General features: G+C 43.0%; 1 protein-coding gene across 1 annotated transcript in view; it reads right to left on the reverse strand.

Moving 5' to 3' along the window:
• The window catches only part of LOC120989514 (disintegrin and metalloproteinase domain-containing protein 10-like), a 257,328-nt gene that overhangs the window by 69,157 nt on the left and 162,332 nt on the right, over positions 1–25,839 (reverse strand). The window contains exon 9 of the mRNA XM_040417664.1: positions 7,314–7,483. Coding sequence (XP_040273598.1) covers positions 7,314–7,483 — 170 coding nt within the window. The remainder of the gene's footprint in view (positions 1–7,313; positions 7,484–25,839) is intronic.

A 25,839-nucleotide genomic window follows, 5' to 3' on the forward strand; every position in this document is an offset into this window, starting at 1 on the left:
TGGATTAAGGCGAGTTAAAATTTATTTTTTATTTTTTTAACCCCTCCAGCGCTATTTTACTATGCATTCTGTATTCAGAATGCTATTATTTTCCCTTATAACCATGTTATAAGGGAAAATAATAATGATCGGGTCTCCATCCAGATCGTCTCCTAGCACCCGTGCGTGAAAATCGCACCGCATCCGCACTTGCGTGAAAAACACAGAATATAGAGCATGCTGCGATTTTCACGCAACGCACAAGTGATGCGTGAAAATCACCGCTCATATGAACAGCCCCATAGAAATGAATGGGTCGGTATTCAGTGCGGGTGCAATGCGTTCAACTCCCGCATCGCATCCGCGCGGAATACTCACCCGTGTGAAAGGGGCCTAAATGGAGAAAAAAAATATCACCTTCTCCCTGGCTGTGACGCTCTTCTTTGTGATTGAACCGTGCTACAGCCAGGGAGAAGGAGACGCCCATTGAGAAACCCTCCTCACTGTTTAGATGCTATTAATTAGCATACCAGGCTGGAGAATTTAACAGTGGCAAAGTGGGCGAACGGAGTGGTGCCCAGGAAAAATAGTAAGCGCTATTAGATCCCTGCTTTATGTCCTACATAACGTGCTACTTATTTTATAATGTCTAGACCCATCAAACATCACTGTCGGTAGAACACTACGCCGTCATGGTTTCAAATCATGCATTGCATGGAAGGTTCCCCTGCTCTAGGCATCACATCTCCAGGCCCGTCTGAAGTTTGCCAATGACCATCTGGATGATCCAGAGGAGACATGGGAGAAAGTCATGTGCTCAGATGAGACCAAAGTAGAACTTTTTGGTCTACACTTCACTCGTCGTGTTTGGAGGGAAAAAAGGATGAGTTGCATCCCAAGAACACCATCCCTACTGTGAAGCATGGGGGTGGTAACATCATGCTTTGGGTGTGCTTTTCTGCAAAGGGGACAGGACAGCTCCACTGTATTAAGGAGAGGATGAATGGGGCCATGTATTGTGAGATTGTGAGCAGCAACCTCCTTCCCTCAGTCAGAGTATTGAAGATGGGTCGTGGCTGGGTCTTCCAACATGACAGCAACCCAAATCACACAGCTAGGATAACCAAGGAGTGGCTCCGTAAGAAGCATATCAAGGTTCTGGAGTGGCCTAGCCAGCCTCCAGAGCTAAATCCAATAGAACATCTTTGGAGGGAGCTGAAACTCTGTGTTGCTCAGTGACAGCCCCGAAACCTGACAGATCTAGAGGAGATTGTGTGGAGGAGTTGGCCAAAATCCCTGTTGCAGTGTGTGCAGACCTGGTCAAGATCTACAGGAAATGTTTGACCTCTGTAACTGCAAACAAAGGCTTCTGTACCAAATATTAACACTGATTTTCTCAGGTGTTCAAATACTTATGTTCAGCAGTGCAAGACAAATACATTCTTTAAAAAGAATACAATGTGATTTCCTGATTTATTTTTCTAATTCTGTCTCTCAGAGTGGGAATGCACCTACAATGTGAATTTCAGACCCCTCTATGATTTCTAAGTGAGAGAACTTGCAAAATTGCAGTGTGTTCAAATACTTCTGTTCCTCACTGTATGGCCTCATGCACACAACCGTTGTGTGCATCCGTGGCCGTTGTGCCATTTTCCGTTTTTTTTCGCGGACCCATTGACTTTCAATGGGTCCGTGGAAAAATTGGAAAATGCACCGTTTTGCAGCCGCATTCGTGATCCGTGTTTCCTGTCCGTCAAAAAAATATGACCTGTCCTATTTTTTGAACGGACAACGGTTCACGGACCCATTCAAGTCAATGGATCCGTGAAAAAACACGGATGCACACAAGATTGGCACCCGCGTCCGTGGCCGTAGGCTACTTTCACACAGACTGATCCGCTGATCCGTCTGCATAAAAGCTTTTTCAGAGCTGAGTTTTCACTTCGTGAAAACTCAGATCCGACAGTATATTCTAACACAGAGGCGTTCCCATAGTGATAGGGACGCTTCTAGTTAGAATATACTTTAAACTGTGTACATGACTGCCCCCTGCTGCCTGGCAGCACCCGATCTCTTACAGGGGGCTGTGATCAGCACAATTAACCCATCAGGTGCTGCACCTGAGGGGTTAATTGTGTGTATCATAGCCCCCTGTAAGAGATCATGTGCTGCCAGGCAAGAGGGGGCACACCCCCCTCCCTCCCCAGTTTTAAATTCATTGGTGGCCAGTGGGCCCCCCCTCCCTCCCTTGTATTTAACACATTGGTGGCCAGTGCGGCCGGCCCCCCCCTCCCTCCCCTGTAGTTAACACATTGGTGGCCAGTGCGGCCGGCCCCCCCTCCCTCCCCTGTAGTTAACACATTGGTGGCCAGTGCGGCCGGCCCCCCCTCCCTCCCCTGTAGTTATCACATTGGTGGCCAGTGCGGCCGGCCCCCCCTCCCTCCCCTGTAGTTAGCACATTGGTGGCCAGTGCGGCCGGCCCCCCCTCCCTCCCCTGTAGTTAACACATTGGTGGCCAGTGCGGCTGACCCCCCTCCCTCCCCTGTAGTACTGTAGATTCATTGGTGGCCAGTGGGCCCCCCCTCCCTCCCCCTCCTAATTAAAATCTCCCCCCTATCATTGGTGGCAGCGGAGAGTACCGATCGGAGTCCCAGTTTAATCGCTTGGGCTCCGATCGGTAACCATGGCAACCAGGATGCTACTGCAGTCCTGGTTGCCATGGTTACTTAGCAATTTTTAGAAGCATTATACTTACCTGCGAGCTGCGATGTCTGTGACCGGCCGGGCGCTCCTCCTACTGGTAAGTGACAGGTCTGTGCTATAAGCAATGCGCCGCACAGACCTTTCACTTACCAGTAGGAGGAGCGCCCGGCCGGTCACAGACATCGCAGCTCGCAGGTAAGTATAATGCTTCTAAAAATTGCCATGGTTACCGATCGGAGCCCCAGCGATTAAACTGGGACTCCAATCGGTACTCTCCGCTGCCACCAATGATAGGGGGGGAATTTTAATTAGGAGGGGGAGGGAGGGGGGGCCCACTGGCCACCAATGAATCTACAGTACTACAGGGGAGGGAGGGGGGGCCGGCCGCACTGGCCACCAATGTGATAACTACAGGGGAGGGAGGGGGGGGCGGCCGCACTGGCCACCAATGTGTTAACTACAGGGGAGGGAGGGGGGCTGGCCGCACTGGCCAACAATGTGCTAACTACAGGGGAGGAAGGGGGGGCCGGCCGCACTGGCCACCAACGTGTTAACTACAGGGGAGGGAGGGGGGGCCGCACTGGCCACCAATGAGTTAAATACAGGGGAGGGAGGGGGGGCCGCACTGGCCACCAATGAGTTAAATATTGGGGGGGAGGGGGGGTCATGTACACAGTTCTTTTAGTATATTCTAACCTGAAGCGTCCCCATCACTATGGGAACGCCTCTGTGTTAGAATATACTGTCGGATCTGAGTTTCACGATCTAACTCAAATCCGATGGTATATTCTAATATAGAGGCGTTCCCATGGTGATGGGGACGCTTCAAGTTAAAATATACCATCGGATTGGAGAAAACTCCGATCCGATGGTATAAAAGGGACTCCTGACTTTACATTGAAAGTCAATGGGGGACGGATCCATTTGCAATTGCACCATATTGTGTCAACGTCAAACGGATCTGTCCCCATTGACTTGCATTGTAATTCAGGATGGATCCGTTTGGCTCCGCACGGCCAGGCGGACACCAAAAATCAAGGAAGACCCACGGAAGAAAAAACGGTCATGGATCACAGACCTACGGACCCCGTTTTTGCGGACCTTAAAAAAAAAAAAGGTTGTGTGCATGAGGCCTATCTTGGGAGGGAAGGAATGCAAATTAGCTCTTAAGCTCTGCCTCTAATGCCACCAGATGTAAGGCAGCTATCCTATAAGTCAATATTCAGCTCTTAAAATAAGCCTTGAGACATGACTTGGATATTAAATAAGCCAGCACTTCATCTGTAGACAGCTGTTTCGGGGTGATTGCCCCTCATCAGTGCAGAGCAGAGAGTACTGGCTTAACTGGGTGAGAGGCCTGTGTCTGGGTCAGGGAGGAACTAACTCTCCTTACATCTGGTGGCATTAGAGGCAGAGCTTGTTAAGAGCTTATTTGCATCCATTCCCTTCCAGAATTCCAGAGGAGCATGTATGGCCTATAAGTCTCCTCACACTGATTAAGGTGCTCTCTCCCTAAAGAGAGTTAGTTCCCCCCTGTCACTGTAGCTTGGAATGTTGTCATTGTTGAAGTGTCTTTTGCTAATAAATTCTCCCTATGTAGATAATTCTCCTTAAATGGGTTGTGTAACTTCAGTAAGTTGAATTTATCATGTAATGAAAGATAAAACAAGCCACTTACTAATGTATTGTTATTATCCATTTTGCTTCCTTTGCTGGCTGGATTCATTTTTCCATCACATTATACACTGCTTGTTTCCATGGTTACGAACACCCTGCAATCCATCAGCGATGGCCGGGCTTCCTTAATATAGGAAAAAGCACCACAGACCAGACTACCAGACAGGCTGGCATTTTTTCCTATAGTGTGGCAGCACGGCCATCACGGCTGGATTGCAGGGTGGTTGTAACCATGGAAATGAGTAGCTTATAATGGGATGGAAAAATGAACCCAGCCAGCAAAGGAAGCATATGGATTTAAAAAAAAAAAAATTGTAAGTGGCTTGTTTTATCTTTCGCTACATAATACATACTATTTGCTGAAGTGATACAACACCTTGAAGGATACATTCACACGTGGAAAAAATGGCCGTTAAAAATGTGTAAAATGTTTTTCACTGACAGTTTTTCACTAATGCCTGTTTGAAAAAAGGTATTTAAAAATGTCCCTCTTCAGTTGTATGGAGTCTCAGCCATGAAAACAGAAAAAATAGGACATGTCCAATTTTTTGAAAGCCAGCATTCACTGTCATTAGAAAAATCCAGCTCACCTCATAGTCTACAGCCCTGTGCAGGGCAAGGCAAATCTCTCAAGTAGAAAAATAAGGAAAAATTGTTCCAGCACTCACAATGAAACTGTTTTTTTTCTTGTAGCAAATAACTCACATAGACACAATCCTCCACCCAAGCAAAAGTTGACGTGTTTCGAACACAGGTGTGTTCTTAACCGTAAACCAAATGAGACTCCCTTTGCTAGGTTTTAAATACAAGTTACACCTCCAATAAAGTCGGGGGTGGGAATAAAGAATTACCTAAACCTAATGCAAAGGGAGAACTTATTAACTTGCCACATGTAACACATATCATCCACATATAAAATTATATAAAGTGCGACATTTCATATTATGAAACAACCATCAATATATAGTCAAAATCTCAGACTAAATCCATACATATGAAAAACGCAATGTGTGAACAGGATAAAACGGAAAAACATTCAGTTGATTCCAAAAGTCATATTGCCCTATCATAAAATACATCTCTGCCTTTTTGACAAAATATAATGCTGCTTACTACTGTAGTTATTTGAAATACATGTGAGCTATATGAGAAACCCAAAAAAATTCACTGTCTGTGAATACATCCATAGATTGCCATTGTTCTCAAAACGGTCGTGTAAATGCATCCTGATTCACTGTATGAATCACATAGTCAAATATTTTCAATCCCAACATAATATACAGCCAGGTCCATAAATATTGGGACATCGACACAATTCAAACATTTTTGGCTCTATACACCACCACAATGGATTTGAAATGAAACAAACAAGATGTGCTTTAACTGCAGACTGTCAGCTTTAATTTGAGGGTATTTACATCCAAATCAGGTGAACGGTGTAGGAATTACAACAGTTTGCATATGTGCCTCCCACTTGTTAAGGGACCAAAAGTAATGGGACAGAATAATAATCATAAATCAAACTTTCACTTTTTAATACTTGGTTGCAAATCCTTTGCAGTCAATTACAGCCTGAAGTCTAGAACGCCTAGACATCACCAGACGCTGGGTTTCATTCCTGGTGATGCTCTGCCAGGCCTCTACTGCAACTGTCTTCAGTTCCTGCTTGTTCTTGGGGCATTTTCCCTTCAGTTTTGTTTTCAGCAAGTGAAATGCATGCTCAATTGGATACAGGTCAGGTGATTGACGTGGCCATTGCATAACATTCCACTTCTTTCCCTTAAAAAACTCTTTGGTTGCTTTTGCAGTATGCTTTGGGTCATTGTCCATCTGCACTGTGAAGCGCTGTCCGATGAGTTATGAAGCATTTGGCTGAATATGAGCAGATAATATTGCCCGAAACACTTCAGAATTCCTCCTGCTGCTTTTGTCAGCAGTCACATCATTAATAAATACAAGAGAACTAGTTCCATTGGCAGACATACATGCTCACGCCATGACACTACCACCACCATGCTTCACTAATGAGGTGGTATGCTTAGGATCATGAGCAGTTCCTTTCTATCTCCATACTCTTCTCTTCCCATCACTCTGGTACAAGTTGATCTTGGTCTCATCTGTCCATAGGATGTTGTTCCAGAACTGTGAAGGCTTTTTTAGATGTCGTTTGGCAAACTCTAATCTATTCCTGTTTTTGAGGCTCACCAATGGTTTACATCTTGTGGTGAACCCTCTGTATTCACTCTGGTGAAGTCTTCTCTTGATTGTTGACTTTGACACACATGAACCTACCTCCTGGAGAGTGTTCTTGATCTGGCCAACTGTTGTGAAGGGTGTTTTCTTCACCAGGGAAAGAATTCTTCGGTCATCCACCACAGTTGTTTTCCCTGGTCTTCCGGGTCTTTTGGTGTTGCTGAGCTCACCGTTGGGTTCTTTCTTTTTAAGAATGTTCCAAACAGTTGTTTTGGCCACACCTAATGTTTTTGCTATCTCTCTGATGGGTTTGTTTTGTTTTTTCAGCCTAATGATGGCTTCACTGATAGTGACAGCTCTTTGGATCTCATCTTGTGAGTTGACAGCAACAGATTCCAAATGCAAATAGCACACTTGAAATGAACTCTGGACCTTTTATCTGCTCATTGTAATTGGGATAATGAGGGAATAACACACACCTGGCCATGGAACAGCTGAGAAGCCAATTATCCCATTACCTTTGGTCCCTTAACAAGTAAGAGGCACATATGCAAACTGTTGTAATTCCTACACCGTTTACCTGATTTGGATGTGCATACCCTCAAATTAAAGCTGACAGTCTGCACATCTATCTCGTTTCATTTCAAATACATTGTGGTGGTGTATAGAGCCAAAAATGTTAGAATCTTGTCAATGTCCCAATATTTATGGACATGACTGTATATACAGTAGTTGTCACCACAATATATACTTTTACTTACAGGAGAACCCAAGCTATGTCCAAATTCATGTGCCAGAGTAATATGGATCAGTCTTGGTGGCAAATATTGCCCATACTTTTGTATAGTTACTATGCCTGTGTTCAGTGATTGTTCAGTGTCAGATGCATCTTTAAACTTGGAAAACTTAGAACATATGCCTCCATTATTCCCTGTGGAAACATAATGCATATGCTGTATTTAAAATACTTCAGAATAAGTTGAGAAGATGGCAGATACAAGTGAATATTCACATGGGTCAGTTTTGGTGCAGCGAGGGATAAAAAAACTAACAAAAAAATTTAAGACTGTATGCAAAATACATGTGGTTCTACCAAGTGGTGAAATAATGAAACTTTTTTTGAATCTTGTCTTATTTTCAGATTTTTTTTATTATTCTGATATATTCATGATTATGAGAAAAGCTATCTTGTCTGACTGTTGTAAAGCCCATCCTGCCACAGCAATTCTTCGTTTTTTTAATCCCTGCCCTCTAGGAGTCATAACTTTTAAATTTTTTCATTCACATAGCCATATCTGGGTTTTTGTGAGACAAGTTGTATTTTTTTCATGGCACCATTTAATACAACATGTAGTAGGAAGCTGGAAATAAAACTTCCAAATGTGGTGGAACTGGAAAAAACTATTTTGCCATTGTTGTATGGGTTTTTTTCTACAGCATTTCCTATGTGGTAAACCTGACACTATCTATTATGAACTATTTAATAAATGTCATTTGTCAATCCATATATAAATAGTAAAATATATTAATAAAAAATTATATATATTAGACCAAAAGACCAATGATTCGCAGGGCCCACGCAGTATTTATCAATAAAAAAAAAAAAGTGTAATAAAATACATGAAGAAAAATAATTTAAACAATGGGGGTCATTTACTATCAGATATATGCCATGTATAATATAATATACATTTTTTATGAGTGTGTGTGTGTGTGTGTATATATATATATATATATATATAGAATAAAGAAAGACACCGCAGCACATCCGTTTGGTGAAAAAAGTGGGACCCTTTATTCACCTGTGCGACGTTTCGGTCCGCTTACTGGGACCATTCTCAAGCAATACAGCATTGTGGGAACTGTGAGCATTTTATGCAGTCATAGTCAATTAACATACACAAGTGGCAATCGATAAAAAATACAAAATACAGAAGATATAGTAAATAACAGAAAAATACAAATGTGACAAGCCCGGAGGGTAGTTAAACTCAAAGCCGTAAACGGCGTACATAAGGCTTCCAGGTATACATACTAGTCATAAATACAGTAAAAATACAAAAGTGGCAATTAATAGTGAATCATTATCACCTGTGAATATGTGATGTTGACAGGACCGAACATGGAGTGGGGCGTGCTCGATGGTGGGAGGATGAACTGTAGCGTGATGCGCCGCATGGAAGTGGCGTCCCGGAACTGCTACTGCGCATGTCCGTGACGTCACTGTAGGTCAAACACATGATCACCTAGTGAAGCGTCACGTGACGCGGCAACGTAACATAACAATGCCGTAAGTAAAGGTAAAACCAACAACAAAACAAGAAATTCTGTGGCAGTACACGGATAGAACACCCAGGGTATGTGGTCGGGCGACATGCCATCTTGCGATGCGCTGTCGTCCGGCGTCAACGGGCACAGAAAAGGGGGAAGGTGAAACAGCGGCAGCCATCACCCTCCCACTATGCTCGTCACAGTTAACCCCTTATCGGGTGGGAATCCTGCACAGTAACTTTCTAAGTATGCAAGTGACAATAGTAAATATAGCTGTAATTAACAGTATAATAGGCAGTAATCCAGGAATAAGCCACACATGTTTAAAGTAAGCATCACGCCTCCCGCTGAGCTAAGCCCATCCAGTAATAGGTCCTGAAAAGTGAAACAATAAAAAAATATATTATCCAAATATATTCATTAAAAACAAGAAAACATTTTTTTCAACACTTAAGCCGACAAGGACAAAGCCAAAGGGAATCATATGAAAAGCCATGGCCTGTATTCTACATTCAAGCCCATCGGACGAATGGATTGTAGCTTAAAAATCCATTTGGATTCGCCTTTTTTTGAGCATTTTGATACGGTCACCACCAGTCCGCGGTAACGGAACATGATCCAGGATCATAAACTTGAGATCTCCTTCAACATGTTCCATGGCCGCGAAGTGTTGTGAGACAGGCAGGTCTTTACGTTTTTTCCGTATGGAAAATCGATGTTGATTGAACCGGGACTTGAAATCACATGTGGTTTCACCCACATATAATAATTTACAGGGGCACCATAAAACATAAATCACATATTGGCCTCCTTCGACATCGTCAGTCTGTATACTTCTATACAGCATGATATAGGGTTGGCAACTGTGGAATCTGCTTTAGCTAAATCTGATTACACCATTGAGGCACGTACTTTTTTTCTGGCTTTATTGCGCATGATTTTATATAATAACTATTTCCTTTTTGGGATGACTATTATATGCAAATCAGAGGGACGGCCATGGGGACGAATGTGGCCCCCACTTACGCCAACATGGTCGTCTCCCACTTGGAGGAACAACATGTCTATGTGTCCCACCACTTCAGCCATGTGCTGAGGTGGTGGAGATACATAGACGATATTTTTGTTATTTGGACAGGTACTGCCTCCGAGTTACATTTATTTCACAATTATTTGAACAGCCTGATTCCAGACATACAATTTACCTTGGAATTTTCAACCACTATGTTACATTTTTTGGATGTAAACGTACGCAGTGCTGGGGGGGCATTGAGCACAGAGGTTTACACGAAACCCACTGACCGGAATACCATCTTGAGGTTTGACAGTGCTCATCCTCGGATGATGGTGCGGTCATTACCCTACAGCCAGTTTATTAGGGCTAAACGTATAGTCAGTGATACCTCTGTGCTCGATGCTACTCTGGAGACTATGACACAAAACTTTAGACAGAGACAATACCCAGCTCCTATATTGCAGCAACAACGCAAACGGAGTAATCTAAAAGAGAGAAGCGAATTGCTTCAAGGCACTCAACGTGAGTATTCTCAAAGAATACCTTTTATTTCTACCTTCTGTGAAGCAAGCTCACATGTCAATAAAATAATTAACAAACACTGGTCAATTCTCAAAACTGAGCATAAAAACATTCCTGAATTCTGCAATAGACCACTCACTTCTTACAAAAGAGCTCGTAACATAAAAGACAGATTAGTCAAAAATGATATAGGCTCACAAAAAAGTACACGTCAACTACTTTTGGCCCCTAAAAAAACTGGAAGTTACCCGTGCCTTCACTGTGTAAACTGTAAATACATGGTGAAGGGACGGGAATTTATCCACCCACAAACTGGGATCTCTTACCCCCTTAAATTTTATTTGACCTGTGACTCTAGTTTTGTGATTTATGTTTTATGGTGCCCCTGTAAATTATTATATGTGGGTGAAACCACATGTGATTTCAAGTCCCGGTTCAATCAACATCGATTTTCCATACGGAAAAAACGTAAAGACCTGCCTGTCTCACAACACTTCGCGGCCATGGAACATGTTGAAGGAGATCTCAAGTTTATGATCCTGGATCATGTTCCGTTACCGCGGACTGGTGGTGACCGTATCAAAATGCTCAAAAAACGCGAATCCGAATGGATTTTTAAGCTACAATCCATTCATCCGATGGGCTTGAATGTAGAATACAGGCCATGGCTTTTCATATGATTCCCTTTGGCTTTGTCCTTGTCGGCTTAAGTGTTGAAAAAAATGTTTTCTTGTTTTTAATGAATATATTTGGATAATATATTTTTTTATTGTTTCACTTTTCAGGACCTATTACTGGATGGGCTTAGCTCAGCGGGAGGCGTGATGCTTACTTTAAACATGTGTGGCTTATTCCTGGATTACTGCTTATTATACTGTTAATTACAGCTATATTTACTATTGTCACTTGCATACTTAGAAAGTTACTGTGCAGGATTCCCACCCGATAAGGGGTTAACTGTGACGAGCATAGTGGGAGGGTGATGGCTGCCGCTGTTTCACCTTCCCCCTTTTCTGTGCCCGTTGACGCCGGACGACAGCGCATCGCAAGATGGCATGTCGTCCGACCACATACCCTGGGTGTTCTATCCGTGTACTGCCACAGAATTTCTTGTTTTGTTGTTGGTTTTACCTTTACTTACGGCATTGTTATGTTACGTTGCCGCGTCACGTGACGCTTCACTAGGTGATCATGTGTTTGACCTACAGTGACGTCACGGACATGCGCAGTAGCAGTTCCGGGACGCCACTTCCATGCGGCGCATCACGCTACAGTTCATCCTCCCACCATCGAGCACGCCCCACTCCATGTTCGGTCCTGTCAACATCACATATTCACAGGTGATAATGATTCACTATTAATTGCCACTTTTGTATTTTTACTGTATTTATGACTAGTATGTATACCTGGAAGCCTTATGTACGCCGTTTACGGCTTTGAGTTTAACTACCCTCCGGGCTTGTCACATTTGTATTTTTCTGTTATTTACTATATCTTCTGTATTTTGTATTTTTTATCGATTGCCACTTGTGTATGTTAATTGACTATGACTGCATAAAATGCTCACAGTTCCCACAATGCTGTATTGCTTGAGAATGGTCCCAGTAAGCGGACCGAAACGTCGCACAGGTGAATAAAGGGTCCCACTTTTTTCACCAAACGGATGTGCTGCGGTGTCTTTCTTTATTCTATATTGTACACCTTGGTAAGGTGTTTATCGCCGCTGGCACCCACACCCGACCACCAGGAGTGCTGCCCTGATTTCTTTTCCTATATATATATATATATATATATACACACTCACCTAAAGAATTATTAGGAACACCTGTTCTATTTCTCATTAATGCAATTATCTAGTCAACCAATCACATGGCAGTTGCTTCAATGCATTTAGGGGTGTGGTCCTGGTCAAGACAATCTCCTGAACTCCAAACTGAATGTCAGAATGGGAAAGAAAGGTGATTTAAGCAATTTTGAGCGTGGCATGGTTGTTGGTGCCAGACGGGTCGGTCTGAGTATTTCACAATCTGCTCAGTTACCGGGATTTTCATGCACAACCATTTCTAGGGTTTACAAAGAATGGTGTGAAAAGGGAAAAACATCCAGTATGCGGCAGTCCTGTGGGCAAAAATGCCTTGTGGATGCTAGAGGTCAGGAGAATGGGCCGACTGATTCAAGCTGATAGAAGAGCAACGTTGACTGAAATAACCACTCGTTACAACCGAGGTATGCAGCAAAGCATTTGTGAAGCCACAACACGCACAACCTTGAGGAGGATGGGCTACAACAGCAGAAGACCCCACCGGGTACCACTCATCTCCACTACAAATAGGAAAAAGAGACTACAATTTGCACGAGCTCACCAAAATTGGACTGTTGAAGACTGGAAAAATGTTGCCTGGTCTGATGAGTCTCGATTTCTGTTGAGACATTCAAAGAGTCCGAATTTGGCGTAAACAGAATGAGAACATGTATCCATCCTCTGATGGCTACTTCCAGCAGGATAATGCACCATGTCACAAAGCTCGAATCATTTCAAATTGGTTTCTTGAACATGACAAGGAGTTCACTGTACTAAAATGGCCCCCACAGTCACCAGATCTCAACCCAATAGAGCATCTTTGGGATGTGGTGGAACAGGAGCTTCGTGCCCTGGATGTGCATCCCTCAAAGCTCCATCAACTGCAAGATGCTATCCTATCAATATGGGCCAACATTTCTAAAGAATGCTATCAGCACCTTGTTGAATCAATGCCACGTAGAATTAAGGCAGTTCTGAAGGCAAAAGGGTGTCCAACACCGTATTAGTATGGTGTTCCTAATAATTCTTTAGGTGAGTGTATATATATATATTGTAGGAAGGCGCAAGGGCCCGTCATTGATGGAAGGTACGTGTCAGCGAGGTTCCTGGCCTCGGTGAGCTAAGAACCGGTAATTTTGTGTGTCAGCGGCAGCTAGTGCTCGCTGACACTATTTTACTTAGTGCGGCTGTAAAGCCAATATGGGCCGGTTCTTATTGGGAGCAGCCAAAGAGCTGGGTGGGTGGCTGTTCCCCACGTCCAGGCCAGGTTTTGGGCTTGGTTTAAAAACCCAGCCAGCTGCTCAGCTGGGTATGGTATGATTCTCCAAGTGATAGTGGAGATGTGGGAGCTCTGTGTTTTTGGGAGCTGAGGAGATCCGCCATACTGCAAGGCTGAGGGCTGCATGAGAACCGCCTGCTGGGAGTCAGGCGCCCTAAAGGCTGCTGTCGTCTGCCAGGTGATTTATGTTATTTTGGGAACGCTGTGTGAACTAACACCAGGACCCTGTAAAGCATTGTTTTTCTTTTCTGCCTTCTCTGTGTGAATAAACACTGGACTTTAGTTTTTTCAACCGTGGTCTTGCCTCTGTATTGCGTCCGCTTACCCTGCCTACCAGAGCAAATCCCTACAAGATATATATGTGTATATATATATATATATATACTGTGTATATGTGTATATATATATATATATATATATACACACACACATACACAGTGCTGCCCATAATATTAATACCCCTGGCAAATTTTGACAAAGTTACTTTTATTCAACCAGCAAGTAATTTTTTGACGGGAAATGGGATGGGTGTCTCCCAAAAGACAATAAGACGATGTACAAGAGGCATTATTGTGGAAAAAAAAAACATTTCTCAGCTTTTATTTACATTTGAGAAAAAAATGTTCCGCACTGTGGAAAATCTCAAAGGACGTGGTCGGAAGCCAAAAGTGACACCTGTGATGGCCAGGAGGAGAGAGGTGAAAAAGAATCCAAGGATCACCACCAAGGCCATCCTGGTGAATCTGGGCTCTGCTGGTGGCAATGTCTCGAGGCAGACAATCCAACAGACACTGTACAATGCAGACCAAGGAGGACGCCACTTCTCCAGATAAGGCACACAAAAGCTTGCTTGGTCTTTGCAAAAGCTCATCTGGACAAAGAAGACTTCTGGTCTTCTGTGTTATGGTCAGATGAAACAAAAATTGAATTGTTTGATCACAATGATGTTTCCTTCATTTGGCGTAAAAAAGGAGAAGCCTTCAACCCAAAGAACACCATCCCCACTGTCAAACATGGTGGTGGGTGTGACGAGACCAATCTCGCCACATTGCATTGGAGAAGCCTGGTTGCCCGCCTGTTTCCTTTAAACAGTGGCCCCATGTTGAAACGCTTGATTTTCCCCTGCAAAGACTATGTGAAAGAATTTGGCTCCATGGCAATTGAACTGTATTTGTGTAGTCTGAGTGCCATTCACGTAATAATTGAATGCACTCAGACCTGAGCTATCTGGGGATATGTTAAATGTCTATGTTTTATGCAATAGCTGCACAGTTAAATTTTCTTATGTCTTTTATTGTCTTTTGCTACCATGTGGCTAATGGAGTTTTGCCTCTGCCCTTGGAGATAAATTGGATTACTTCCCAATTGTCTCCAGGACAGAAGACATTGTGTAAAACTGTGTATTCTCCTGCCTGTGATAATTACATTAACCAATTGTGTAAAGAATTGTAACGGCACCCCGGGCATAAAAGGGGGTAAAAGCCGTTTAAGAGATATTCCCTTTCCAGATGTAAAGGCAGCTACTAAAGACACCAATCTCCCGAACTGGAAACCATGAATGCTTTATACAGCCGAATAGGAAAAACCATATGAAAGGTTTACACTCCTAGCAGTCGAACTGGCAGCATACAATCCCCCCCAAGAACGAGAGCAAGTGTTGAGGGTAAAGCAGTGGACAGCCAGAGCTGTGTGTTTATTGTTCTTATATACACATTCTTACACATTAGTACCACCCACAGGGTTTTGTAAAACAACCAGTAACCACGTACAATACACTCAGGCACTCCCACACAAAATCTTCCCATCTGCCTGTGATACAATTACCTTACACAATGGGTTAATGTAATTATCACAGGCAGGAAAATACACAGTTTTATACAATGTCTTCTGTCCTGGAGACAATTGAGAAGTAATCCAATTTATCTCCAATGGCAGAGGCAAAACTTCATTAGCCACATGGTAGCAAAAGACAATAAAAAGACATAACAATATTTAACTGTGCAGCTATTGCATAAAACATAGACATTTAACATATCCCCAGATAGCTCAGGTCTGAGTGCATATTATTAGGTGAATGGTACCCTCACATAACATGCTATACAATTCCAAAGACAGATGGTTCTGTCACAGTGGGAACCTAATGCTTTGGGGGTGTTTTTCAGTCAATGGACCAGGGAACCTAATCACAGTAAACGGCACCATGAAAAAAGAGCAATACATGAAGATTCTCAACGACATCAGGCAGTCTGCAGAGAAACTTGGCCTTGGGCACCAGTGGACATTTCAGCATGACAATGACCCAAAACACACAGCAAAAGTGGTGAAGAAAGGGTTAGCAGACAACAACATTAATGTTTTGCAGTGGCCCAGCCAGAGTCCAGACTTGAATCCAATTGAGAATCTGTGGAGGGATCTAAAGATCAGGGCGATGGCAAGAAGACCCTCCAACCTGAAAGATTTGGAGCTCATTGCTAAAGATGAATGGGCAAAAATACCTTTGGAGACATGCAAAAAGCTGGTCTGTAATTATAGGAAGCGTTTGCTGTAATAGCCAATAAAGGCTATTCTATTGATTGAGAAGGGTATGAATAATTTTGGACTGGACACTTTTTGCTCAAACGTAAATAAAAGCTTAGAAATGTTTTTTTCCACCGCATTATGCCTCTTGTACATCGTTTTATTATCTTTCCCGTCAAAAAATTACTTGCTGGTTGAATAAAAGTAACTTTAAGTCAAAATTTGCCAGGGGTATGAATAATTATGGGCAGCACTGTGTATATATATATATATATATATATATATATATATATATATATATCTCAATGAAAAACAGAGCAGCACTCCAGTATGGTGAAAAAAAGAAAGCTGTTTATTCACCCAGTGGTGACGCGACGTTTCGGCTCCAACATGAAGCCTTTCTAAAGAGAAAGGCTTCATGTTGGAGCCGAAACGTCGCGTCACCACTGGGTGAATATACAGCTTCTTTTTTTTCACCATACTGGAGTGCTGCTCTGTTTTTCATTGATATTATCCTGGGATGCTATTCTCATTGGAGCTTGCACCCAATCTTCAACATTTCAAGGTTGGTGCTGCCATTTATTACATTTTTATATACAGTACAGACCAAAAGTTTGGACACACCTTCTCATTCAAAGAGTTTTCTTTATTTTCATGACTATGAAAATTGTAGATTCACACTGAAGGCATCAAAACTATGAATTAACACATGTGGAATTATATACATAACAAACAAGTGTGAAACAACTGAAAATATGTCATATTCTAGGTTCTTCAAAGTAGCCACCTTTTGCTTTGATTACTGCTTTGCACACTCTTGGCATTCTCTTGATGAGCTTCAAGAGGTAGTCCCCAGAAATGGTTTTCACTTCACAGGTGTGCCCTGTCAGGTTTAATAAGTGGGATTTCTTGCCTTATAAATGGGGTTGGGACCATCAGTTGCGTTGAGGAGAAGTTAGGTGGATACACAGCTGATAGTCCTACTGAATAGACTGTTAGAATTTGTATTATGGCATAAGGGCTATTTGACCATGAAGGAGAGTGATGGGGTGCTGCGCCAGATGACCTGGCCTCCACAGTCACCGGACCTGAACCCAATCGAGATGGTTTGGGGTGAGCTGGACCGCAGAGTGAAGGCAAAAGGGCCAACAAGTGCTAAGCATCTCTGGGAACTCCTTCAAGACTGTTGGAAGACCATTTCAGGGGACTACCTCTTGAAGCTCATCAAGAGAATACCAAGAGTGTGCAAAGCAGTAATCAAAGCAAAAGGTGGCTACTTTGAAGAACCTAGAATATGACATTTTCAGTAGTTTCACACTTGTTTGTTATGTATATAATTCCACATGTGTTAATTCATAGTTTTGATGCCTTCATAGTCATGAAAATAAAGAAAACTCTTTGAATGAGAAGGTGTGTCCAAACTTTTGGTCTGTACTGTATATATATATATATATATATATATATATACACACACACACACACACACACACTCACCTAAAGAATTATTAGGAACACCATACTAATACGGTGTTGGACCCCCTTTTGCCTTCAGAACTGCCTTAATTCTACGTGGCATTGATTCAACAAGGTGCTGATAGAATTCTTTAGAAATGTTGACCCATATTGATAGGATAGCATCTTGCAGTTGATGGAGATTTGAGGGATGCACATCCAGGGCACAAAGCTCCCGTTCCACCACATCCCAAAGATGCTCTATTGGGTTGAGATCTGGTGACTGTGGGGGCCATTTTAGTACAGTGAACTCATTTTCAATTTGAAATGATTCGAGCTTTGTGACATGGTGCATTATCCTGCTGGAAGTAGCCATCAGAGGATGGATACATGTTCTCATTCTGTTTACGCCAAATTTGGACTCTACCATTTGAATGTCTCAACAGAAATCGAGACTCATCAGACCAAGCAACATTTTTCCAGTCTTCAACAGTCCAATTTTGGTGAGCTCGTGCAAATTGTAGCCTCTTTTTCCTATTTGTAGTGGAGATAAGTGGTACCCGGTGGGGTCTTCTGCTGTTGTAGCCCATCCGCCTCAAGGTTGTGCGTGTTGTGGCTTCACAAATGCTTTGCTGCATACCTCGGTTGTAACGAGTGGTTATTTCAGTCAACGTTGCTCTTCTATCAGTTTGAATCAGTCGGCCAATTCTCCTCTGACCTCTAGCATCCACAAGGCATTTTTGCCCACAGGACTGCCGCATACTGGATGTTTTTCCCTTTTCACACCATTCTTTGTAAACCCTAGAAATGGTTGTGTGTGAAAATCCCAGTAACTGAGCAGATTGTGAAATACTCAGACTGGCCCGTCTGGCACCAACAACCATGCCACGCTCAAAATTGCTTAAATCACCTTTCTTTCCCATTCTGACATTCAGTTTGGAGTTCAGGAGATTGTCTTGACCAGGACCATACCCCTAGATGCATTGAAGCAACTGCCATGTGATTGGTTGACTAGATAATTGCATTAATGAGAAATAGAACAGGTGTTCCTAATAATTCTTTAGGTGAGTGTATATATATATATATATATATATATATATATATATAATATGTTATGTATAATAAAATATGAAGAAAAACAATATACAGTACAGACCAAAAGTTTGGACACACCTTCTCATTCAAAGAGTTTTCTTTATTTTCATGACTATGAAGGCATCAAAACTATGAATTAACACATGTGGAATTATATACATAACAAACAAGTGTGAAACAACTGAAAATATGTCATATTCTAGGTTCTTCAAAGTAGCCACCTTTTGCTTTGATTACTGCTTTGCACACTCTTGGCATTCTCTTGATGAGCTTCAAGAGGTAGTCCCCTGAAATGGTCTTCCAACAGTCTTGAAGGAGTTCCCAGAGATGCTTAGCACTTGTTGGCCCTTTTGCCTTCACTCTGCGGTCCAGCTCACCCCAAACCATCTCGATTGGGTTCAGGTCCGGTGACTGTGGAGGCCAGGTCATCTGGCGCAGCACCCCATCACTCTCCTTCATGGTCAAATAGCCCTTATGCCATAATACAAATTCTAACAGTCTATTCAGTAGGACTATCAGCTGTGTATCCACCTGACTTCTCCTCAACGCAACTGATGGTCCCAACCCCATTTATAAGGCAAGAAATCCCACTTATTAAACCTGTGAAGTGAAAACCATTTCAGGGGACTACCTCTTGAAGCTCATCAAGAGAATGCCAAGAGTGTGCAAAGTAGTAATCAAAGCAAAAGGTGGCTACTTTGAAGAACCTAGAATATGACATATTTTCAGTTGTTTCACACTTGTTTGTTATGTATATAATTCCACATGTGTTAATTCATAGTTTTGATGCCTTCATAGTCATGAAAATAAAGAAAACTCTTTGAATGAGAAGGTGTGTCCAAACTTTTGGTCTGTACTGTATATAAAAACAATGTTAAAACAATGTCCATATCCTTGTGTGTATTACGCTTTAGACCATATGCACTCACCTAAAGAATTATTAGGAACACCTGTTTTATTTCTCATTAATGCAATTATCTAGTCAATCAATCACATGGCAGTTGCTTCAATGCATTTAGGGTGTGGTCCTGGTCAAGACAATCTCCTGAACTCCAAACTGAATGTCAAAATGGGAAAGAAAGGTGATTTAAGAAATTTTGAGCGTGGCATGGTTGTTGGTGCCAGACGGGCCGGTCTGAGTATTTCACAATCTGCTCAGTTACTGAGATTTTCACGCACAACCATTTCTAGGGTTTACAAAGAATGGTGTGAAAAGGGAAAAACATCCAGTATGCAGAGGTCCTGTGGGCAAAAATGCCTTGTGGATGCTAGAGGTCAGAGGAGAATGGGCCGACTGATTCAAGCTGATAGAAGAGCAACGTTGACTGAAATAACCACTCGTTACAACCGAGGTATGCAGCAAAGCATTTGTGAAGCCACAACACGCACAACCTTGAGGCGGATGGGCTACAACAGCAGAAGACCCCACCGGGTACCACTCATCTCCACTACAAATAGGAAAAAGAGACTACAATTTGCACGAGCTCACCAAAATTGGACTGTTGAAGACTGGAAAAATGTTGCCTGGTCTGATGAGTCTCGATTTCTGTTGAGACATTCAAATGGTAGAGTCCGAATTTGGCGTAAACAGAATGAGAACATGTATCCATCCTCTGATGGCTACTTCCTGCAGGATAATGCACCATGTCACAAAGCTGGAATTATTTGAAATTGGTTTCTTGAACATGACAATGAGTTCACTGTATTAAAATGGCCCCCACAGTCACCAGATCTCAACCCAATAGAGCATCTTTGGGATGTGGTGGAATGGGAGCTTCGTGCCCTGGATGTGCATCCCTCAAATCTCCATCAACTGCAAGATGCTATCCTATCAATGTGGGCCAACATTTCTAAAGAATGCTATCAGCACCTTGTTGAATCAATGCCACGTAGAATTTAGGCAGTTCTGAAGGCAAAAGGGGGTCCAACACCGTATTAGTATGGTGTTCCTAATAATTCTTTAGGTGAGTGTATAACTAAGAGTAAGGTTGCACCTAATAAAGGCTATATGCCTCAATGGTTGCTTTAGGTTGCTGCCCTAAGAATCGACTTGGTCGCTCAGATATTGGATAATGTGGTAATTAGTTAGCTGCACTTAAGTGTACCTAGCCAGTCTGGTGTTAGATATTAAATAGTTTGTTGAGCTTCAGCTCCATACCCCCTCCTGCGTATGTTCCTTATGGAGAATCTGGAATGTGTTGGCCGCATGTGTCTCTGTGTGAGAGAGGCCGCAACACGTCCAGTAGTGTTCTAGCATGCAGTGTTCTAGCGTGCTGTATGATTACAGCTAATCAGTCCGCCGTCACTCCAGTCCCCGATTGTGGACTATGTATCCAGGGGCGGATTAAGTGCATGATAGGCCTGGGGTTGTCTACCCAACTTTGTAAGCGCCACAGTCTCTTCCTAGGCCATATGACATTGTTAACATGGTCTAGGTGCAGCTCTGTCCCATCTGAGTGATTGGGACTTAGCTGCAATACCAAGCGCAGTGCTATTAAATGGACAGCGCTGTGCTTGGTAAGGAGCAAAGAGGATGCAATGCTAACTGGGACATTGCGGTCTCCTCAAATGGATGATTGGCGGGGGTGCCAGGAGTCTGACCCCCACCATCTCATAACTCTCTGATTACAGATGTCATAGATGTTACCTACAGTCCTATGTAACACCCCACATAACACAGTGAACTATTGTGTTATGTGGGGTGTTACATAGGACTGCATGGAACATCTACTACATTATCTGCAAACAGAAAGTTATCACTGTTATATGGGCTGTTACATAGGACTGCAGGTGACAAATTAAAATTTAAGTTGCCAAATTTACAATACATATAATTATGATAAGAAATAAAGAGGAGAAGATGAGACGCAGGTCACAGTAGTGAGCCAGCACTACATATAGGGGAATACAGCACCACATACCTATTACATCCAGGAACATCTCCTGTCATGTAGACCTTCTCTTTCCTCTTCTTCACCGTTTGACCCAGACCGCCATGACAAATTCTTTCAGCCGCATCTCGTCTCTACAGAGTTTGTTACAGACACATTAGATTTCTCATAATTGGGGTCATTTATCAAACTGGTGTAAAGTAGAACTGGCTTAGGTGCCCATAGCAACCAATCAGATTCCACCTTTAATTTTCCAAAGGAGCTGTCAAAAATGAAAGGTGGAATCTGTTGCTATGGGTAACTAACCCATTTCTACTTTTCACCAGTTTGATAAATTACCCCAAAGGTCCCTATAATGTCTACAGCAATTATGTCCCCTAGAGTGCCCCCAGTAATAATAACACCCTATCTTGTGCTCCAGGTAATAATGCCCGTATAGTGTCCCCAAAAATAATGTACCCTAATAGCAACGCCCCGATACTACCCCCTATAGTAATTTCCCCCACACTATCCCCATATAGTAATTTCCCTCACACTGCCCCCATATAGTAATTTCCCTCACACTGCCCCCATATAGTAATTTCCCCCACACTGCGCCCATATAGTAATTTCCCCCACACTGCCCCATATAGTAATTTCCCTCACACTGCCCCCTATAGTAATTTCCCTCACACTGCCCCCATATAGTAATTTCCCTCACACTGCCCCATATAGTAATTTCCCCCACACTGCCCCATATAGTAATGTCCCCCTCACTGCCCCATATAGTAATTTCCCCCTTTCTGCCCCCATATAGTAATTTCCCCCTCTCTGCCCCCATATAGTAATTTCCCCCACACTGCCCCATATAGTAATTTTCTACACACACTCCCAATATAATAATTTCGCCCACACTTCACCTATATAGTAATTCCCCCCCCATTGCTCCATACAGTAATTCCCCCCCACTGCTCCATACAGTATTTTCGTACACACTGCCTCCCATTTAGTAATTCCCCCCACACTGTTCCCCATGTAGTAGTTTTCCCCCACAAAGTAATTTGCCCCCCCACACTGCCCCATCAAGTAATAACCCCCCACACTACCCCCCATTAAGTAATTTTCCCCGACACTGCCATCCATTAAGTAATTTGCCCCCACACTGCCCTTCATTATGTAATTTGCCCCCACACTTCCCCCCATTAAGTGATTTGCCCGAACACTGCCCCCAATTAAGTAATTTGCCCACCACACTGCCCCCAATTAAGTAATTTGCCCCAATGGAAACATTTGCCCCCACTGTCCCTGTATTAATATGTCCTCCTCTGCCCCCCAAAGTTGGCACACACACAAAAAACAAACAAAAAAAATAAATAAAATAAAGGCTAATACTTACCTGTGTCTGGAATGGTGAGGCAGGTGCGCGTACATAAAAGCCCTGCGTGCGCCCATATATAGGTACGTGATGACGTCATCACGCACGCCGCGCCTGGCTTTTACCACCACGTAGGCCTCAGGCCTACTAGGCTTGAAGCCTCTGGCGGTGATAGGCGGCGGGGCAGGGAACTATGTGCTCCTGTACAACCAACACTTGTTTCCCTTAGGCTGGGTTCACACTTGAGCGTTTTACAGCGCGTTCAAACGAGCTGTAAAACGCTCCACACATGAAAACCAATGCTTCCCTATGGCCCTGGTTCTCACTTGAGCGTTTTACAGCGCGTTTGAACGCAAGTACTTGAGCTTCTTTGGGGCGTTTTGACGCGCGTTTGTGGCCATAGAACACTGCAGTCAATCACACAAACGCGCGTCAAACGCGCGTTTACTATTGCAAAAAACGCGCATAATAACGCGCGACAAAAACGCGCGTTAAACGCGCATATAAAATGCGCTCAAGTGTGAACCCAGCCTTAAACTTGCTATATCAGTAATCCAGTACCACCATTAGCGCAACCAATACATAGATACATAGATCAAATTAAATCAAAAATTATAACTCCATTAATAATTGCTTTTAAATAATCATCAATTTTATTAATCTTTACAGAGTTATAACCATTTCTGGCCTCACAGACATTAAGAACAATTAAAATTTTCAGTCAGACTGCGGGTGTATGGCAGTTACAATTCATATAAATAAAGTGCAAGTGCAAGAGTATATATAGAAGAATACAATCAGTGCATATAAGAGGTGTTATCCTGTCCACAATGTATGGTCACAGAGCCAGACTACCGACCCTGGATCCTACGGACATTGTTAAAGCAAAGAACTTAGTATACTGACCCAAGTATCTGCCACATTGTCAGACTGTGCCCCGACGCGCGTTTCGCCGTCAGCTTTTTCAAGGGGTACCCCTTGAAAAAGCTGACGGCGAAACGCGCGTCGGGGCACAGTCTGATGGTGTGGCAGATATGTGCTCCTGTGCCCCGCCGCAGTATATGGGCGTTCGGGTCGGCGTTGGGCCCCCCTGCGATGCCGGGCTCGGGGCTGCCGACCGGAACATCCCATACATACATTATAATCTGCCACTGTATGTATCCTGTGGGAGGGTGTGGGCTGCCAACAGCGCTATTTATTCAAGATTAATGTCAGATCCATCCCTCTTCAATAGTCAAGCGATATTCCTATAAGATCAAATGCCAGACGCGTTTTGTAGTAAAGCTTACCCTTCCTCAGCGGCTCCTCAAGACTTAAAAATACTGCATTATTTTATAATGTTTGTGTAGGATGGATCACTTCGAAATTGCTGATAAAGCCTGGGGTGGATTCTAACTTCTCAATGTATATGGAGTATCAAAGAATCAGTATGCACCCGTGTTTCTTGATAGATTTAGATACCGTATATTGTATTTCTTTTGTGTGTTTTTTTTGTTGTTTGTGTGTTTTCTATGCATTTTCCCATCTGGTGCATTTCTGTTGTTTTTGTATTGTTTTTATTGCTTATGTTAATTGTGATCAATAAGTACATGTCCAATTTGTGTTGCTCTACATCCAGCTCAACAGTGTCATGGCTTCCCCATATTTGTAGGTAGCTCATCTCTCTTGTGTAAATATAAATCCTGACATTGGCTAAGTTTTCTAACTTACATATGTACATACATGTAACAACCACATATAAAAATCAAAAAATTTATGAGCACTATCATAAATATTAACCCTTATGTGTATATACTTGTACTCATCCCTTATTAATGGATTAATTTACACTATATATAATTTGCTCTATACAGATGTATACAAGCTAAAATTGACTCTGATAACACGTCACAGTGTAATCTCATGACAAAAGCCATTGAAATCCATTGAAAAAATCAATTAACAGTTTCTTGCCATTGTTTACTTAACGCGTTAACCATTAAGTCTAGCTCAGCTACATCTGTATTTCATAATGAATCTTCATTGTACTTGTAGGATTTATTGTCTTATAGTCTATTCTGTTCATGTACAATTAGATTGTTTATACAGTGTTTGATAGGGGTTTTATGACGAGGTCCTCGTCACAAGGTGACATCAGAGCACTGGAAAAACAGACTGGCTCTAATATCACATCGAGACAGGGCATCTGGCCATGTTCATCTATTTCAGGAATCCAAATAGTTCTATATCTGCGTTCAGGCCTCCAGGGACAATGTCTCAAATATTTTCCTTGTAGTGATGATCGAGCATGCTCTGCCGAACACCTGTTCGGCTCGAGCATCTTGATGCTTGGCACATGGCGGTACTTGGCAGAGTACTGCATGTGCTCGAGCGCCATGCTCGAGTCTCCTCCCCGCACGTTTCTTGGCTGCTACGCAGCCAAAAACATGCAGGTAAGTGCTGCTCTCACTGTAATGCCAGTAGCCATGTTGGCTACTGGCATTACAGTAATTGGCTGGCTGGAACACGTCATCAGGTGCGCCACATCTCCTGTTTAAAGTGTGCACATCCCTAAAATATAAGTGACATCCAGTGCACTTTTCCCGTAGACACTGCGAACAGTGACATTAACTGTGGTACCTGTCCTCTATAACGTTTCCCAATCACAAATACCTTTGGTAACATAGTACATTTTTTTTTTTTTGCGCATACACTTCTATATCCTATGCTACTGTACGTGTGACATACTTTCAAGCATATATCACATTTAAAATGAAGAAGGCGAGCAGTAAGGGACGGGGAAGTGTCCGTGATGCTGATGGTGCACGCAGAGGCCGTGGCCCTGGGCGCGGAGAAACTGTGCCTGCTGCCAGAGCACAAGAAAAACAATCATCCATGATACCTAGCTTCATGGCCCAGTTTGCAGGGCGGCGCAGGACACCACTCTTGAAGTCGGACCAGGGCGACCAGGTGGTCGGTTGGATTGTAGCAGATAATTCTTCCAAAGCACCACCCTGTCTTCCACCAAGTCCAGTCTCAGTAGCCAGGAGTCTGGTCAACACAATCCTCACACTGATCCTCCTTCCTCCCACCATGTACAGTCTGGCCAAA

This window comes from Bufo bufo, chromosome 2 (genome assembly GCF_905171765.1).
Source record: "Bufo bufo chromosome 2, aBufBuf1.1, whole genome shotgun sequence".
Taxonomy (NCBI): domain Eukaryota; kingdom Metazoa; phylum Chordata; class Amphibia; order Anura; family Bufonidae; genus Bufo; species Bufo bufo.